The 18,731-nt window shown below is 44.5% G+C and overlaps 1 protein-coding gene across 1 annotated transcript in view; it reads left to right on the plus strand.

The window, feature by feature from the left end:
* The window catches only part of mdn1 (midasin AAA ATPase 1), a 133,672-nt gene that overhangs the window by 106,068 nt on the left and 8,873 nt on the right, over nucleotides 1-18,731 (plus strand). The window contains exons 80-93 of the mRNA XM_061707359.1: nucleotides 3,726-3,952; nucleotides 4,829-4,954; nucleotides 6,499-6,674; nucleotides 8,325-8,486; nucleotides 8,572-8,709; nucleotides 10,085-10,220; nucleotides 10,306-10,475; nucleotides 10,558-10,689; nucleotides 12,523-12,667; nucleotides 13,339-13,631; nucleotides 15,731-15,877; nucleotides 16,883-16,984; nucleotides 17,077-17,272; nucleotides 18,118-18,288. Coding sequence (XP_061563343.1) covers nucleotides 3,726-3,952; nucleotides 4,829-4,954; nucleotides 6,499-6,674; nucleotides 8,325-8,486; nucleotides 8,572-8,709; nucleotides 10,085-10,220; nucleotides 10,306-10,475; nucleotides 10,558-10,689; nucleotides 12,523-12,667; nucleotides 13,339-13,631; nucleotides 15,731-15,877; nucleotides 16,883-16,984; nucleotides 17,077-17,272; nucleotides 18,118-18,288 — 2,321 coding nt within the window. The remainder of the gene's footprint in view (nucleotides 1-3,725; nucleotides 3,953-4,828; nucleotides 4,955-6,498; nucleotides 6,675-8,324; nucleotides 8,487-8,571; nucleotides 8,710-10,084; nucleotides 10,221-10,305; nucleotides 10,476-10,557; nucleotides 10,690-12,522; nucleotides 12,668-13,338; nucleotides 13,632-15,730; nucleotides 15,878-16,882; nucleotides 16,985-17,076; nucleotides 17,273-18,117; nucleotides 18,289-18,731) is intronic.

The following is an 18,731-nucleotide window of genomic DNA, read 5'->3' on the forward strand; positions in this document are numbered from 1 at the left end:
GGAGGAGATGATATACAGGACTGTCTCAGAAAATTAGAATATTGTGATAAAGTTCTTTATTTTCTGTAATGCAATTAAAAAAACAAAAATGTCATACATTCTGGATTCATTACAAATCAACTGAAATATTGCAAGCCTTTTATTATTTTAATATTGCTGATTATGGCTTACAGTTTAAGATTAAGATTCACAGAATATTCAAATTTTTTGAGATAGGATATTTGAGTTTTCTTAAACTGTAAACCATGATCAGCAATATTAAAATAATAAAAGGCTTGCAATATTTCAGTTGATTTGTAATGACCTTCGGCCGCATGTCTTGGACACTCGGGTGAAGAGAGGGGCTGAGCTGTCAACTGATCACCACCTGGTGGTGAGTTGGATGCGCTGGCGGAGGAGGAAGTTGGACAGACCGGGCAGACCCAAACGGATTGTGAGGGTCTGTTGGGAACGTCTGGCTGAGCCCTCTGTCAGGGACATCTTCAACTCCCACCTCCGGGAGAGCTTCTCTCGGATCCCGGGGGAGGCGGGGGACATCGAGTCCGAGTGGACCATGTTCTCTGCCTCCATTGTCAACGCGGCGGCTCGAAGCTGTGGACGCAAGGTCTCCGGTGCCTGTCGTGGCGGCAATCCTAGAACCCGGTGGTGGACACCGGAAGTACAGGATGCCGTCAGACTGAAGAAGGAGTCCTACCGGGCTATGTTGGCCGGTGGGACTCCTGACGCAGTAGATAGGTACCGGCAGGCCAAGCGGGCCGCGGCTCGGGCAGTCTTGGAGGCAAAAACTCGGGTCTGGGAGGAGTTCGGGGAGGCCATGGAGGAGGACTTTCGGTCGGCCTCGAGGAAATTCTGGAGGACCGTTCGGCGCCTCAGAAGGGGGAAGCAGTACTCTGCCGGCACCATTTATGGTGCTGGTGGGGAGCTGTTGACCTCGACTGGGGACATTGTCGGACGGTGGAAGGAATACTTTGAGGATCTCCTTAACCCGACTGACATGCCTTCCACTGAGGAAGCAGAGGGTTGGGGCTCGGAGGCGTGCTCATCCATCACCCAAGCCGAGGTCACCGAGGTGGTTCGTAAGCTCCTCGGTGGCCGGGCACCGGGGGTGGATGAGATTCGCCCTGAGTACCTCAAGTCTCTGGATGTCGTAGGGCTGTCTTGGCTGACACGCCTGTGCGACATTGCATGGAGGAAGGGGACAGTACCGCTGGGGTGGCAAACCGGGGTGGTGGTCCCTCTGTTTAAAAAGGGGGACCGGAGAGTGTGTTCCAACTACAGGGGGATCACACTTCTCAGCCTCCCGGGGAAAGTCTACGCCAGGGTACTGGAGAGGAGATTACGGCCGATAGTCGAACCTCGGATTCAGGAGGAACAATGCGGTTTTCGTCCCGGTCGTGGAACACTGGACCAGCTCTATACCCTCCGCAGGGTGCTCGAGGGTTCATGGGAATTTGCCCAACCAGTCTACATGTGTTTTGTGGATCTGGAAAAGGCATTTGACCGTGTCCCTCGTGCCATTCTGTGGGGGGTGCTGAGTGAGTATGGAGTCCGGGGCCCTCTACTAAGGGCTGTCCGGTCTCTGTATGATCGAAGCAGGAGTCTGGTTCGCATTGCCGGCAGTAAGTCAGACTTGTTCCCGGTGCATGTTGGACTCCGGCAGGGCTGCCCTTTGTCACCGGTCCTGTTCATAATCTTTATGGACAGGATTTCTAGGCGCAGCCAGGGGCCGGAGGGGATCCGGTTTGGGAACCTCAGGATTTCATCTCTGCTTTTTGCAGATGATGTTGTCCTGTTGGCTTCATCAGACCGGGACCTCCAGCATGTGCTGGGGCGGTTTGCGGCCGAGTGCGACGCGGCAGGGATGAGAATCAGCACTTCCAAGACCGAGGCCATGGTTCTCGACCGGAAAAGGGTGGCATGCCTTCTCCGGGTGGGTGGAGAAGTCCTGCCTCAGGTGGAGGAGTTCAAGTATCTCGGGATCTTGTTCACGAGTGAGGGAACAATGGAGCGTGAGATTGACAGGCGGATCGGTGCAGCGTCCGCAGTAATGCGGTCGATGTACTGGACCGTCGTGGTAAAGAGGGAGCTGAGTCGAAAGGCGAAGCTCTCGATTTACCGGTCAATCTACGCCCCTACCCTCACCTATGGTCACGAACTTTGGGTAGTGACCGAAAGGACAAGATCGCGGATACAAGCGGCCGAGATGAGTTTCCTCCGCAGGGTGGCTGGACGCTCCCTTAGAGATAGGGTGAGGAGTTTGGTCACCCGGGAGGAGCTCGGAGTCGAGCCGCTACTCCTCCACATTGAGAGGAGTCAGCTGAGGTGGCTTGGGCATCTGTACCGGATGCCTCCTGGACGCCTTCCTAGGGAGGTGTTCCAGGCATGTCCCACCGGGAGGAGACCCCGGGGAAGACCCAGGACACGCTGGAGAGACTATGTCTCTCGGCTGGCCTGGGAACGCCTCGGACTCCCCCCGGAAGAGCTGGAGGAGGTGTCTGGGGTGAGGGAAGTCTGGGCATCCCTGCTGAGGCTGCTGCCCCCGCGACCCGGTAACGGATAAGCGGGAGAAGATGAGTGAGTGAGTGAGTGATTTGTAATGAATCCAGAATGTATGACATTTTTGCATTACAGAAAATAAAGGACTTTATCACAATATTCTAATTTTCTGAGACAGTCCTGTAGATGTGCTGCTGGATCTGTGACTTGTGTTTGATATCAAGTTAAAAAATGAGAGTGAGCGAAGCTTCAAGTGGTGACGCTTTTTTTTTTTTTTTTGTTTGTTTGTCTCGGCTAGAGCTGGGTATCATCACTGACCTCCCGATACGATACGATTCCGATACACTAGGTGCCAAGACGATACGATATCCGATACGATACGATTCGATATCGATATTCTGGTTACAATAAGGGAATAACATGATCCTTCCACGCGCCACGTCCGGCCAGAGAAACCCCACCCTGCCTGATGAAAAGAAGCAGCCTGCTCACTCCTCAAGTAAGGAGGGATGAGCTCAGTGCAGGGCCTCCCGGGGTTGGTAGATGGAGCAATGCCCAGGACTGACTTAGGTAGGAGCACTGGGTGATAAAATGGGGGGAAAAATCGGGATTTTAAAAAAAAAAAAAAAAATTTTTTTTTTTTTAATCGATACTTGGATTTATGTATCGATAATCGTTCCTACACATGCATATCGATAAAATATCGATATATCTATATTTTTAACCCACCCCTAGTCTCGGCTGCTGAAAGGTCAGCTGGAGCCGTGAGCAGCTATGAAGAGACAGAGCTCCTGGTAGATCTGGTCGTTCCTTATCACCCGTCTACATCCCTTTTTAATTCTCTCCTCAGCACCAGGTTTATGAACATCTGCATCCAGAGTTGGATCATGAAACAGACTTTTGCTGCCGTTGCAATAAAATGAACAAGAATCCGTCAGAGTCTCTTTCTCTGATTTCCTCCTCCTGACTCAGACGTCTGACTCCAACCCCCCGACCAATCAGTGGTCTGTAGTGTGATGATGTCAGATACATCCAACTCAGCAGCTTAGAACCTCGGCAGAATAGATATAGAAAAGTATCTACTCTGCACATTAGACCCCTAGTGGGAAAGAACCAAACCGAGGCGAGTCGGGTTGAGTAGGTACTAGTGGAAAAGCACCAATAGTCCCACGTTTGAAAAATAAAAAAAATGCCAAAAGAACAAACACTAAAGATGTTTTAAATGGCAGGAGTGATTTCAGCACGTGCTCTTCAGCGCTGGAGCGGCTGGGAGCCGTGGCGGCTCAGATGCCCTGGATGGAGCAGCTGTTCACGGCCACGGTGTGTGCGGGCAGCGCCGACAGCCAGCCCACTGTTCCACAGAGCCTGCGCTACGTCCGGACACAGGTGGAGCCTTGTATCACGGAGTTCACCGCCTGGAAGACCCAGCTGCTCTCCCTGGGACCCCCGCACACAGGTATGAAACCCAACAGGATCTCTGATGGCTAACGGGAATTCAATTCAATTCAATTTTATTTAAAAAGGGACAGTTTACAGTTAAAACATAAATGTTGCCATCTGATGCACTGTACCAGATTATAGCTTTAAGCTAATTTGCATCTGCAGTCCCTTGGCAAGTCACAATAAAAAAAATACAGTAACAGGTAATACAATAACAAGAGAAATACACGGATATTTAAAACACAATTTAAAACAACATGGCTGCACACATCTGCGTGCAATCCCCCCCACCCCGACACGCCCCCCACCCACGCACCCACCCCTTATCCCACATACACACACCCAGAAGAGAGCCCAAGTTAATGGTTACAGAGCTGAGCAGCTTTTAACAGATTTTTCAGGTTGGCTTTAAAGACTCTGAGAGAGCTACTGCTCCTTACAGTATCAGGTAAGGTATTCCACTGGTTTGTGGCTCTTACAGAAAAGCTGATTGCCCCGTTACAGTGCGGCGAAATGGTATAGTGCAATCCAGTATTGAGGATATCCTAGTGGACCTGATGGAGCTTAACGAGCGAGTGTGAACAAAGTCACACAATGGCTGTGGGGCCAAACAATTTACAATTTTATAAACCATGCACAAATTGGCAAATGACCTAAAATTCTCAAAGCTTAATAGGTTGTGTTTCTCAAGTATTCTACAATGATGGTAGCGAATTGGCTTTTTGTCTAATGTTTTAAAATGTGTATATATAAAGACTCCAAAGGTTTCAGAGTAGAGTCACCAGCCTGCCCCCAGCAGGTGATACAGTATGACATATGTGAGACATGAATGAGGAGAGGTACAACATGTGGAGCCATGGAACAACATTTGATCTCCTGATTTTCTTTCTAGATGACCAGTCAGCTTTCCGTACGGGGTTTTCTGCCGACCTGGAGGCCAGCATCAACACGGTCCTGTGTGCCGTCCAGACTCTCGTGAAAAGAAGGGAGAAGGAGCAGCAGGGAGATGAGAGGACAGGTGAGAGCCAGCAGGTCTCTGCAGGACGGGTGTGCAGAACAACCTCAAACCCTCCACTCTCGGCTCAGTTACTGGAGACTTCAGCAGCTCTATATCCAACAGTGTAGCAGCAGCTTCAGGAATTTTCCCAGCGTGCAGGAACTGCATCCATGAACAAAACAAGCTCACTGATGAGCGGACTGTTCTGCAGCTCAGCAGGCCTTCCAGTAACGGAGCATCAAACTGCTGCCAACGACACATCTGAAACTGATTCTACTTAAAACAGCAGTTCTCTGAAGTTTGCTCTGCTAATTGTGCAAAAACCTTTCCATTAAGTCGTCTGTTTCTCCACTAGGTTCAGACAGACAATCTCAGCCTTATGGAGCAAATAAGATAAAGATGACATGTTGTTTCCTGCTTGAGCATCTCGGTCATCTGTTGCCGACGGCGACCAGGCGGAGCAGCACCGCTAGGAAAACACTCTGTGACAGGCGTCATGACTGATTAGACATTTTGAGCTCCTCTGGTGTCCAATCAGCATGGAGCCATGCCAGCCAGCGCTCCCGCCTCTTCTAGGGCCATTTCATCCACGTTCAGCCATGTACCTGCATGTCTGCATTAACGTCACTTCTCCACTGGACCAGTCCCCTTACTCAGCCCATTTTCGGCTTAAATTAGCGTCAGTTTGACTTGACAGTGACCAGTACAGTTTCCCCAAGAACCAGTGGTCCATGGACATTAATATTTGGTACAGTTACCAAGAACCAGTGGTCCATGGACGTTAATATTTGTAAATATCAGGAATCCAGTTTCCTGATATTTATATGAACTTAATTTCTACTCCGGGGAAATACACGAAGCAAAGCTTGAAGGCAAACAAAAGTCTTGACACTTGGTCCGACTTCAAGGCAGGATTTGTTGTAGAAATTAAAGTGATGAGGACACCAAACTTTATGATTTGACCGTTTAACGTTAGCTACCCAAAAATCCAACATTACCTGATACAAAATGGGAACCTCAAATCCACGTTTCGGTGTCTGGAATCCAGTTGTTTCTGTGAATTGCAGAGATCCATTTGTCTCTCTTAAGCTTATTTTTTGGCAGTCTGTAAAACGATAACTACGATTTCTTGTTAAATCTATGAGTACAGTCGATCGCACAACAGCTCTTTCCCATTTTAGATGTTTTCCAGTTGCTCAAACTGAAAGTTTTCGCTGCCACTCAGTCTTTCTGACACTCAGTCTTTCTGACACTCAGTCTTTCTGACACTCAGTCTTTCTGACACTCAGTCTTTCTTTCACTCAGTGTTTCTGCCACTCAGTCTTTCTGACACTCAGTCTTTCTGCCGTTCAGTGGGCGTAACCCGCTGTGAAGTCACATCTGTGACGTCATGCACGTTCCCTCTATATATGAAACATGGTTTCTACCAGTATCACCAACAGTAGCACCCACTAAGAATTCCAGGAGCTCCCACTCCAGAAGACTATAATAAAATGAAAAAAGGTGCCCCCAAAGATTGAAAGCTCATCCATGCTTCTTTGTTTTCCTTCTCTGGGATGTTTCAGACGGTGCTGGTGAGGAGAACGACCTGCTGAAGCCGGGCCACCTCACCAGACTCCTGCAGGAGGACATTGAGGCCACGGTGGTGTCTCTGTCTGTGGAGGGCGTTGGGTCGGGGCTGGGGGGGCTGCTGACCCGTCTGAGGACACACAGAGACTCCTGCCAGCCCCCACAGCTTCAGGTACTAACACATCTCAATCACTTTACTGGACAGCAACATTTAAGCTGTATTTTTGAAATGTTCAAAAAAAGGCTATGCGTGTCTACATTCACATTCATGTCTGTCAAGTCCAAGACTCGTGGGGTTTTGTTTCCCTCTGTACTGTCATGTATGAGTATCTTACTGTTGCCTGAAGGCAGGGCTGGGTGTCCTGGTTCTGCTGTCAGATCCACTAATATGTGCAATGCAACACGCACTTTGTATGTCACACAACTTGGATACTCTCAGTACCATAATATTACCATCGCTGGTATTTCATTATCGTAATATGCATTTTTTTGCTCAAGTCACTTTAGATACAATCCATACTGCTGTTAAATGCTGCTAAATCTATTTTGCTACTATGTATGTTTTATGTTTGTTCCCTTGTTTGACTGAATAGTTTTTATGTTTGCTGTGGGGACTGCGGGTGGAAACTAGCATTTCTGCTAAAATCCGTTGTATTTACACTGCTTAATGTAGTGTTCATTAATATGCATTGTCTCGTCTAAATAAGCTTTGATTTGATGTAAATTAGGGGTGTAACAATATATCGTGCCATGAAATTTCACGATACAAAAACGTCACGATACGTGTCGTGGAGGTGACGAACTGTATCGCGTTATTGGGTTATTAGTATTAATCTATTGTGTTGACTAGTAACAGCGTATTTGTGCCGACCGCGCCTCGACCCGCGGAACAAAATCTTCCTCCGCTCAGAAGAAACTAGTACCGTTTTGGTCCCGATCACGGGACTCTTGCAGCTTTTGAGCTCTGAACTTTTACTGATGTAAGGCTGGTGTAGAGTTAAGCCTTACCTTATTAAATTAAACCTTTTTGGGGTGGTGAGTAGGATAAACACGGGAAAACTTCTGCTGAGTTCCAGTGTACTTTAATGTCCCTCAACAGTGTAGGATTTTAGAACATCAACACAGCACCTAGTGCCGTACTGTGGCGTATCACTCCGCCCAATCTAAAACAGACTAATCACTACAGATAAACTGACTAGTGTCATTATAGTCCCGGATTTACATCAGAATATAAAGAATATATTTATAAAATAATGAACCCTGAATTACCAAAATAACCTTCTTAACAAAAATAAATCTCCTCTTACACTTATAAGGTGAGCATGATCTTTTTTATGATGTAAAATATTTACTTTTATTTATTTATTTAATTTTAGTTGTTAAATTTCTGGAAAAGAAAAAAGTGAAATCATACATGAGAGAAACTATTCAGTTTGTGTCTAAATATTTGTACTTGTATGAAACTGAAGATGCATAATGCAAACCTGACATTTACTTTTAGTTCAGTTTGTGGAAAATGGTTGGCCTGGCTTTCTCTTTAAAACTTAAACAGTTATAAAGCATTACAAACTGTAACAATAGGGCAAACACACAGTATTGTTTTGTATTTTGTGTCTTTCAAATAAAAGACCATTTTTTCCAGTCATATGTTCCTCATTCAAGGTTGTTAAAAAAATACTGCTATAATATCGTATCGTAATCGTGACCTCAATATGGTGTATCGTACCGTATCGTGAGATTAGTGTATCGTTACACCCCTAATGTAAATAGCTGTGGTTGAAAGGACAGTGGCTGTAACGTCTCTGCTGCTCGGTGTGTTCAGGACATCAACTGGGCGTGCAGGATGCTGGTGCGTCTGGGACCTCTGCTGGAGCTTTACTCCGACCTGGTCCGGTACCAGCTGGCCGTGTCACTCGGAGCACACAGGACCACGGGGAAACTGCTGTCTGTCCTGGCCAGCATCTTCACCGAGCTGGCACAGAAGGTACGTGCACGAGAAGAGCGGCCTGCTCCCATCACAGTGATGAGGAAAGGACGGCACTGACGGGTTGCTGTGCTGTCGTCTGCAGGGCTTCTGCCTGCCCCAGGAGCTGATGGCCGGGGGAGACGGAGAAGGGGCCACGGAGTTCCACGACTACGAAGGTGGAGGTATCGGAGAGGGTGACGGCACCAAAGACGTCAGTGACAAGATTGAGAATGAAGATCAGGTGATTAAGACCTTAAATCCCTGTTGAAGGTGCAGATTACAACCCCACACACGGCTGAAAATGCATCCTCTTGTCACATAGTCAGGAAAGTGGCTGACTGCACACGGAGAGCATCCATCCATGAAACACATCAGAGAGGATGTTTAGTTTAAACTCACACCTGTTGTCATCTAGAATAACATCCTAACACGCTTGTCTCTGGACTGTGGGAGGAAATCATGGCACCTGGGTGAAATAAAACCAAAACAACACAGAAAAAGCCTGTTAAATGGGTTGTGGGGATGCTAACCACCAGCATGGTGCAACACGTATGGACAGAGCTGGTAGAGGAGCCAAAAATTGTACTCAAGTAAAAGTACTGTTACTTCAGAATAATATGACTCAAGTAGAAGTAAAGAGTAGTCATCCAAATAATTACTTGAGTAAAAGTAAAAAAGTACTTGGTGAAAAAACTACTCAAGTACTGAGTAACTGTTGAGTAACGTCTGAGTTATTTTATTAACACAACCATTCAAACAGACAAAGGTACAAAATAATCATCTTCAGGCAAATTAAAGCAATGAAATAATAAAATAAATTATAATTAATAAAAAATAGCTTAAATTAAAATCATCTTAAAGTAAATTCAAGTACTTTAATAAATAAGATAATAACAGAATAAAAAAATAAATTAAGCACAAGTAGCACAAAATTTCAAGCCTTTGTACTTTTCTTTTTTAACCAGGCAGAACTAGAACAAACATGAACTCATAGAAACTCTGTGTGTGTTTGAGTCTGTGTAAATGTGACAAAACATGCAAAAACAAACATTTTTCCCAAAGAATCACCCAGTGATGTCATGAGATTGACGCGTACGCGGATAAAAGGGATAAAAGAAAAGTAACAGCTCAACGTAGCCTAATGTAGCGGAGTAAGAGGAACAGTTTCTTCTTCACAAATCTACTCAAGTAAAAAATATAGTTATTCAAAACTACTCCTAAAAGTACAAAATTTCCCAAAACTTACTCAAGTAAATGTAAGTGAGTAAATGTAACTCATTACTACCCACCTCTGCTTATGGAGCAAAGCAATTTTAATTTGTTACTGTTTTGAAGCTCAAAAAGGTCGTATTTAACTAAAATCTACTGTTAAAATTCATAATAAATGCTCATTCCTACCTTGTAGTCATTTTTGCTCATGTTGTCATGATTTCTAATGTGAAAGTAGCAAAGAAACCCCCAGACGACTGTTAACTGGCTCCACAGCAAGTGGCAGGGTTGCTGCTCCCTTTCTTGTGCGATTGTCCTTGTTTGGAGATGCTATCTGCATCAAAGCTGCAGGGAATATCCTGCAGACTGTCCTTTCTCAGGAAAATGACGACCTCTTCTCCGTGCAGGTGGAGGATACTTTCCAGGAAGGTCAGGAAAAGGAAGAGCAGCAGGATAAAGAAAAGATCAAATCCGAAGACAACGCCATTGAAATGTCTGAAGACTTTGACGGTCAGATGCACGACGGCGATGAGAACGAACCAGGTGAGTTTAACCTGGAGACGTTACGGTAGCGCTCAACCCGTCTGCGGGACCTTCATCACGCCTCTTCTTCTGTCATCATTTGCAGGTGAAGAGGAATCGGATAAAGAGGATGAAGAGGAACTGGACAAGAAGATGGGAGACCTGGGAGAAGGTCAGACAGACACTCTGGATGAGAGGATGTGGGGGGATGATGAAGAGGATGAGGAGGAGGAAGGAAGCACCAAGGAGGAGGAGTCTGGACAGGGCATGGATCAGGTACCTACACAACACCACTCCCAGAGGAGGTAGAACTTCATATGTGACGTAGGAACAGAGTCTCACGTACTGGTCCTCTCAGAGTGAATCACAGCTGGTGGCCAAAGATGACAACCTGGATGCAGCAGACCCCAACAAAGAGAAGAAACACCAGGACCGAGATGAGGAAATGTGTGACGAGGAGGAAGAGAAGATCCATGAACAAGGCGATGAGGTAATGTTTACTGGGCTGGGTTTAGGGCTGAACGATGAATTGCATTTGCGATAATATCGCGATGTGATAAAACAAGATTTTCTAACCGCAAAGGCTGCGATTTGACCAGTCACGTGATCTGGTCACGTTGCCGGCAGGGAAAAAAAGTCAACAGAGCCACGTGTCCGCGTGCAGAGGTGGAAAAAGTACAAAAATATTGTACTTAAGTAAAAGTACAAATTTTCTGCTTGAAAATTACTTAAGTAAAAGTAAAAAGTACCCATTAAGAAAATTACTTAAGTACAAGTATAAAAGTACCTAAACTTAAATATAATAAAGTACAAAAAGTACATGGGTTAAAATGTACTTAAGTACAAAAGTAAAAAGTACAAAGTACAAAGTACAAAATTCAAAGTACAAAATTATTTTCAAAAGGATTGCAAAGAAATGAAGAATCCAAGAATTTGCTTACAACTCTAAATAATGGTGATATTATTCTGACCCCTTTAGCGTTTGTTTCCATTACCCCATTTTAATTTCTCCCTTTGCTCATCACTGCTGCTGTACCCCATTGGCCCCGCTGACAGGTCCACCCCCAGCCTGTAGTATGCAGTGACAACATTAAGCAACCCCCGCTGATAAAGGATGAGACTTTTGAACTTTTAAATGCCAAAACCACCTTAGAAGGGGTGGAATCAAAGAATGGTGCGCCTGGACACGCGTCGGCTGCCGCTCAGAGCTGATTTATGGTTCCGCGTTACACCAACGTACCCTACGGCGAGGCTCTGCGTCGATTTAACGCGGAACCATAATTCAGGCTTCAGTCCTCCTCGGTACTCGACGCGACGGCGGTTCCTCCGGCCTTACGTTCCGCCTCTGCGCCGCAACTCTCCCGGGAGCTGCGGCTCCTTCTCGGTATATTCACGCGCCCCCCTTCCTTCCCGTCCTCCTCATGGTTCCGCGTTAAAATCGACGCACACCTTACGCCGTAGGCTACGGCGTGGAGTGTGCGTCGCCGCGTACCCTACGCTGTAGCTCTGCGCCGGTGTAACGCGGAACCATAAATCAGCCCCCGCTGTGCTGTTCTTTAATTTGTAGCGAGTAACGACGTGTCCAATTTTAAATATAGCGGATTAAAAGTACGATTATTTCCTTGAAAATGTAACGAAGTAAAAGTAAAAGTACAGAAAAATGAAAGTATCAATAAAAGTACAAATTCTCAAAAATCTTACTTAAGTAAAATAACGAAGTACTTGTAGTTCGTTACTTTACACCACTGTCCGCGTGTAACCTAAATCTACCTTGACCTCAGTGTTAGGGCTCGGCAAGGCGGGACTTTATAAATATATGGGCTTTATAAATGTATTAAATATATGAGCGCGGAGTCGGCGTGGCGAGGAGCTGCGCGCTGCGACGAGCCGGGCACGCACCGGCAGACAGTGGAGTCACGCTGGGAAGCCTGATTTATGGTTCCGCATTTAATCGACACAGAGCTTACGCCGTAGGTTCTGCGTCGATTTAACGCGGAACCATAAATCAGCCTTGAGTCGTGCTATTTATTTGTTTATTTTCAAATTAATATTCTAAAGCTATTTATCTACTTTCATTATATTATTTACACACACACACACACACACCTAGATACATATCATTGTAACTGATGTCGTCTTTTGTCGCTGTTTGTACTTGTATGTTAATAAAATATAACGAAAAAAAAGAAATCCCGACTGATTATCCGAGCGGGAATCCGAACATGGGGATCAATAATATGAAGAAACAAATGCTGGCTCCGATCCTGACTGAGGTGTGCAGTGTTCTCACAGATGTCTGCTCTGTGCTCTCGCTGCTTCTCAGAGGGAGTTCGATGAGAACGAGGTGGACCCCTACCACGGTCAGCAGGATAAGAGACCCGAGCCCGAGGCCATGGATCTGCCCGAGGACCTGAACCTGGACCAGCAGGCCGAGGCCGGAGACGAGGGGGAGGAGGAGGAGGGCGATGGTGAGACTGTCTGTGTGTGTGTATGTACAGGACTGTCTCAGAAAATTAGAATATTGTGATAAAGTCCTTTATTTTCTGTAATGCAATTTAAAAAAAAAAAAAAAAAAAAAAAGTCATACATTCTGGATTCATTAGAAATCAACTGAAATATTGCAAGCCTTTTATTATTTTAATATCGATGATCAGCAATATTAAAATAATAAAAGGCTTGCAATATTTCAGTTGATTTGTAATGAATCCAGAATGTATGACATTTTTGTTTTTTTAATTGCATTACAGAAAATAAAGAACTTTATCACAATATTCTAATTTTCTGAGACAGTCCTGTATATTACTAGTAAAAACACTTAACTGTTATGATGAGATTTTTTTCTAGAGCTTGAGCAAACAGTTTTCCAATATGAATCCTTTCAGCCCCATTGAGCCTTTTGTTCCAGTTTTTATATAATTCAGTGATTTTTATTTGTGATAGTCACATTTAGTTTGATGGAAAAAAAACTGCAAACTTTTGTATATTTTTGCTTAAATGGCAGATTTTTTTTCTTTTCAGTTTTTATATTTGTGCTACAAAGTTAATCAAATCTGTCACATCTTGAAATAACCTGATTTCTCTCATTGTGGAATATATTGTCCCCCAGCTCAGTTAGTTAATTATTGCTTCAACATTTCAGAGGAGAATCCACTCAACATTGATGAGCAAGCTATGGAGCAGGAGGTGAAGGAGCAGGAGGGGAAGGATGGAGGGGAGGAGGAGCAGGGGGAGCAGGAGAAGGAGGAGGAGGAGCGGCCCGGTGAAGATCAGGAGCCCAGAACTGAAGAGAAGGAGGAGGAGGCGGAGAAGAACCAGGGCTCAGAGGAGCCAGCAGACCCCCAGGAAGAAAAGGAGGACGAAAAGGACAGAGGAGAGGAAACGGGAAGAGAGGAGGATGTTCCTGTACCGAATGACAGAGGAGAGAAACCACAGGTGAGGATGTAAAGTATTAATACTACAGTATGTTGTGAAACCAAGTCTGATTTTCATCATGTGTATAGCGAGTTTGTGCTATGTTGATGTTATACAGTAATCCCTGGTTTTTCACGGGGGTTACGTTCCAAAAAGAACCAGTGATAGGTGAAATCCGCGAAGTAGCAACCTTTTTTTTTTTTTTTTTTTTTTTTTTTTTTTTTTACAATAATTATACAAGGCTTCAAATTGCAGATCAGCCCAACCGAGACCCGATTAATTGGATTTGAACGGGAGAAAATGAAAAATACAAAAAGTACAGTAGGACAAATTGTGACTGGTGTGTATTGACCTGTTTAGTGCCTACGTCACGCGCGTCCTCGTCAGTCATTTCCGGGGCCAGACAGATGTTGTGACAGTGCTGTGTACCTCTCTGTTTCAACAGATCTGAGACTAAAGCAGCGCTTTCCTGCCACTTACATTAATAACTTACACTACATTAACTTAACTTACTTAACTTACATTAGGCTACTTAACACTTACACCTTGTCATAACTGCACGCGAGCGTCGCTCTGCGTGGCATCGGACGCGCTCTGTCCACACTGAACGCGTTACCGGCCCCCACGTTCTTTTGATTATTATTATTATTATTATTAAATCTTTATTTCAGACCCAAGGGGATCCATAGCTGAAACTCGCTTTTTAAAAGGCTGACTTATGGTTCCACGTTACACCATAAATCAGCCTTTATTCACCGCAGCAGCCGCCCGTGCGCTCCTGAAAGAAACTCCTAAAATAAAAAAAAGTAAAGAGACAAGTAAAAGATGGGTGCTTACTTGTAATCTTCCTACGTTTGTACTTTCTAAACAGAAAACAAGCTTGACATTGTGATATTTAAATGTTCTTCTATTTTCTTCCTGTCACTCGCGTTGAAAGCTGGTTGAAAACACTGTAGGAAACAGTCATGGATGAGGAACGGCTGATCCAGTTAGTTGAAATGAGAAGTTATCTCTAAGATTCCTCCTCATTTCACTACAAAAACCTCAATAAAGTGGCAGAAAGAAATACTATCTTATTATTATTATAAGGTCCCGGAACATCGGGAGGGAGAGAAAAGGTCCTGTAAGTGGGGAAAAAAACCAACAATTAATCTGCGTGTGGTGACGCAATCAAACAGCAAACAGCGTGGAATGAGCGGCGTGTTCGTGGTGTTAAATGCAGCAAACATGTCAGCATGTCAGATCGTTACTGGGATGTGGGGAAAAAGCAGAGGACACGAGAAATGATCCAGGCTGAGTTTTATTTGGGAAACCGCTGGTGATGGAGACGTCACGGGGACGCGCAGCGCAGCAGATCGGGGAGAGAGCGCAGCATGATGCATCCGAAATAGACAATCAGGCGATCTATGAACTTCAATGAGAAACAAACACCAAGGGAATATGGGTAAAAGGAGGTGCCGGATCTTGTTCCAGCAGAATCTGACACAAATTAAGCCCTAATAAGATTCTTATTATTATATCTTATTATCTTATCAGAACCTTCCTCCCTGGCGATCTCCCTCTAGCAGCTGACACTTTATTGAGGTTCTTGTATTGAAATGACTGTTTCCTACAGAGCTTTTAACGCCAGCGACAGGAAGAAAATAGAAACAGGGCGCCCGACAGAAATCCAGCTCGCAACCAGTATGGACAGTGCAATAAAAAATAAAGCAATGGAACTGTATTAACTCTGTATTAACTGTAATAACTCTATTCGAGTTGAAAGCGTTAAGACCCTTTTTAACCCTCAATGGTTCCTTTCTGAAAAAGGAGGTTATAGTTAAGAGATTCACGGGTTCAAACATGTTGTTTACAACGGTGCCTGCTATGCCTGTAAACCGGGTCGGACCCGGACGTGACGTCGGCCTAGAAATGACGTCACGCTAAACAACTCAATTTCCCTGCTCTTCTGATGCTGCTGCATCCTGACTCGCTCTGTAGCCTCTTTTTCTCCTAAAGCCGCGGTGCAGGAGTGTTTTTTTCCAGAGAAGAACATAGTTATCGGTCGTTGTTGAAAGGTGAACCGCGTTACAGCCAGGGATTACTGAACTAACTTCCTGTAACTGCTGCTGTGTTTCCAGGAGGAGCAGGGGGAGAATGAGGAGCAGCCCGACGCGGCTGAGAGGAAGGAGCACGCCACCGACGGCCAGACGGGAGAGGAGAACGTTCAGAGCGACACGGCCGTGGAGCTGGCGGGCGACGCGTCGGAGAGAGACCAGGCCAAAGAGGTGACGCTCACGCTCACGAGGACATGTTTAACAGGACTGTCTCAGAAAATTAGAATATTGTGATAAAGTTCTTTATTTTCTGTAATGCAATTAAAAAAAAAAAAATGTCATACATTCTGGATTCATTACAAATCAACTGAAATATTGCAAGCCTTTTATTATTTTAATATTGCTGATTATGGCTTACAGTTTAAGATTAAGATTCCCAGAATATTCTAATTTTTTGAGATAGGATATTTGAGTTTTCTTAAGCTGTAAGCCGTGATCAGTGTAGAGCCTGTACCAATAGGCTATACTGCAGGGCAACAGGGTTGGTTTTGTTTGGACGCGTGCTTCAATTGATTCAAACGCTCAGACTTAGGATCCGGGTCGGATATGCCAATCCATTTATTCCGTATTCAGCAGTAGTCAAAGCAAAAGTAATTCCACTATTTAAACTCTAAATATATTTTTATATTTATATATTTATATATTTAAACTCAAAAACTCAAATAACTTATGACAGAACGCCACTCTCTGTCTTGCACGGTTGCACGTCTTGCACGGTCAAAAACTGTTTGTCTTCCCCCTGTCGCACCTGCGTGCAATCACCACCCAGGTGGCTTATAATGGTTACCAGGACAACCACCCACCATGGCTGATTGACAGGCTAAACATGACGTCACCATAAAGGGGGTGACAATTCAATATTCAGTTTAAATAAATAAAACGAAATCAAAGTATTTTGGCTCCAACAATCAGCAATATTAAAATAATAAAAGGCTTGCAATATTTCAGTTGATTTGTAATGAATCCAGAATGTGTGACATTTTAGTTTTTGTAATTTCATTACAGAAAATCACAATGTTCTAATTTTCTGAGACAGTCCTGTACTTACATTTATTCAGTTTATAGCGTCTTTGTCCAAGGACACATACCGGGTCTCAGGCCAGACCACATGGATGGCTAGAGTCTCTAGGCTTTTGTGTCTCACACAGTTGTATCTGTTCCTCCCCGCTCCACTAGGAGCACGGCAGCGGAGCCGCTGACGCCAGCCAATCAGAGGGCCACCAGTCCCAGCTTACAGCACGCATGGCTGCACACACACAAGCTCAGAGCAAGACCCAGGTACGGCTAACCCCCCCTTCCTCTGGCCGGCCTCCTCCTCCTTCAGTCCAGTCTGAGTCCTCACACCTCTCTCTCGTCTGCTGCACATCCAGAGCTTCAAGAGGAAGCCCGGGCAGGCGGACAACGAGCGCTCCACGGGCGACTACAACGAGCGCATTAACAAGCGCCTGCGCACGGTGGAGAGCAGCGAGGATCGCAGCGAGGAACAGCAGAGCGGCGCCAAGCAGGAGTCTGATCTGTACGAGCACATCAAGCAGGGAGAGGCGGCCTACGACACTCAGACCTACGGTAAGGACGGAGACACTGGGGGATTAGATGTCCTATTATTTACCTGGTTGTTTTTAACAGAGGTGGTAGAGTAGCCAAAAATTGTACTCAAGTAAAAGTACTGTTACTTCAGAATAATATGACTCAAGTAGAAGTAAAAAGTAGTCATCCAAATAATGACTTGAGTAAAAGTAAAAAAGTACTTGGTGAAAAAACTACTCAAGTACTGAGTAACTGTTGAGTAACGTCTGAGTTATTTCTTTAACAACCATTCAAACAGACAAAAGTACAAAATAATCATCTTCAGGCAAATTAAATCAATAAAATAATAAAATAAATTAAAATTAATAAAAAATAGCTTAAATTAAAATAATTTTAAAGTAAATTCAAGTAATTTAATAAATAAAAAAATAAATTAAGCATAAGTAGCACAACATTTCAAGCCTTTGTACTTTTCTTTTTTAACCAGAACTAGAACAAACATGAACTCATAGAAACTCTGTGTGTGTTTGAGTCTGTGTAAATGTGACAAAACATGCAAAAACAAACATTTTTCCCAAAGAATCACCCAGTGATGTCATGAGATTGATGCGTACGCGGATAAAAGGGATAAAAGAAAAGTAACAGCTCAACGTAGCCTAATGTAGCGGAGTAAGAGGAACAGTTTCTTCTTCACAAATCTACTAACTACTACTACTAAGTAAAAGTAAAAGTAAAAAGTACAGTGATTCAAAACTAGTCCTAAAAGTACAACATTTCCCAAAACTTAGTCAAGTAAATGTAACGGAGTAAATGTAACTCGTTACTACCCAGCTCTGGTTTTGAATGTGATTCCAGATCAGAATGAATGTTGGCTTTGTTTGCAGATGTTGCCAATCAAGACCAGCAGAAAGCAGCAGAGCCCCAGAAAGACCAGAGCGAAGAGCAGAGTGATGATGTTGCCATGGAGACGGAGGAGCAGGAGGAAGAGCTCCATGCTGCCGAGATCCAGGAGCTGAAACCTGAGCAGTTGGACTCTAACAAAAGCTCAAAGAAAGGTGTCAGAATGTGCTTCTCCTTGTGTATGAGAACAGATGCAGCAGCAGGGTTTTCCTGTAGTCTACATGTAGCATTCCCAACCTCTGATATGTTCAGCTCAAACCCCATGAAGGGTCTTGTTCCTGCAGCCCAACTCCCCTGTTTTAAATCCACGTTAAAGTGTCACTTTCACATTTGTAGCAGCTAACAGAGTCTGAATCTTTACTAAACCATGAGGCCGTTGAGCTAACAGTCATCCAGAGGGGCGTATTTACAGCTGTTGCTCTTAAATGATACAGAAAGCAACGCAACCATTTGTGGAAATACATACAAAGAAATACAATTTAGCACCAACACAAACTGCACTCCGGCTGAATTAAGACATGTCTACGTTTTAACAAACCAAATATACAGGACTGTCTCTGAAAATTAGAATATTGTGATAAAGTTCTTTATTTTCTGT

Source organism: Cololabis saira, chromosome 18, assembly GCF_033807715.1.
Source record: "Cololabis saira isolate AMF1-May2022 chromosome 18, fColSai1.1, whole genome shotgun sequence".
In the NCBI taxonomy this organism is placed as follows: Eukaryota; Metazoa; Chordata; class Actinopteri; order Beloniformes; family Belonidae; genus Cololabis; species Cololabis saira.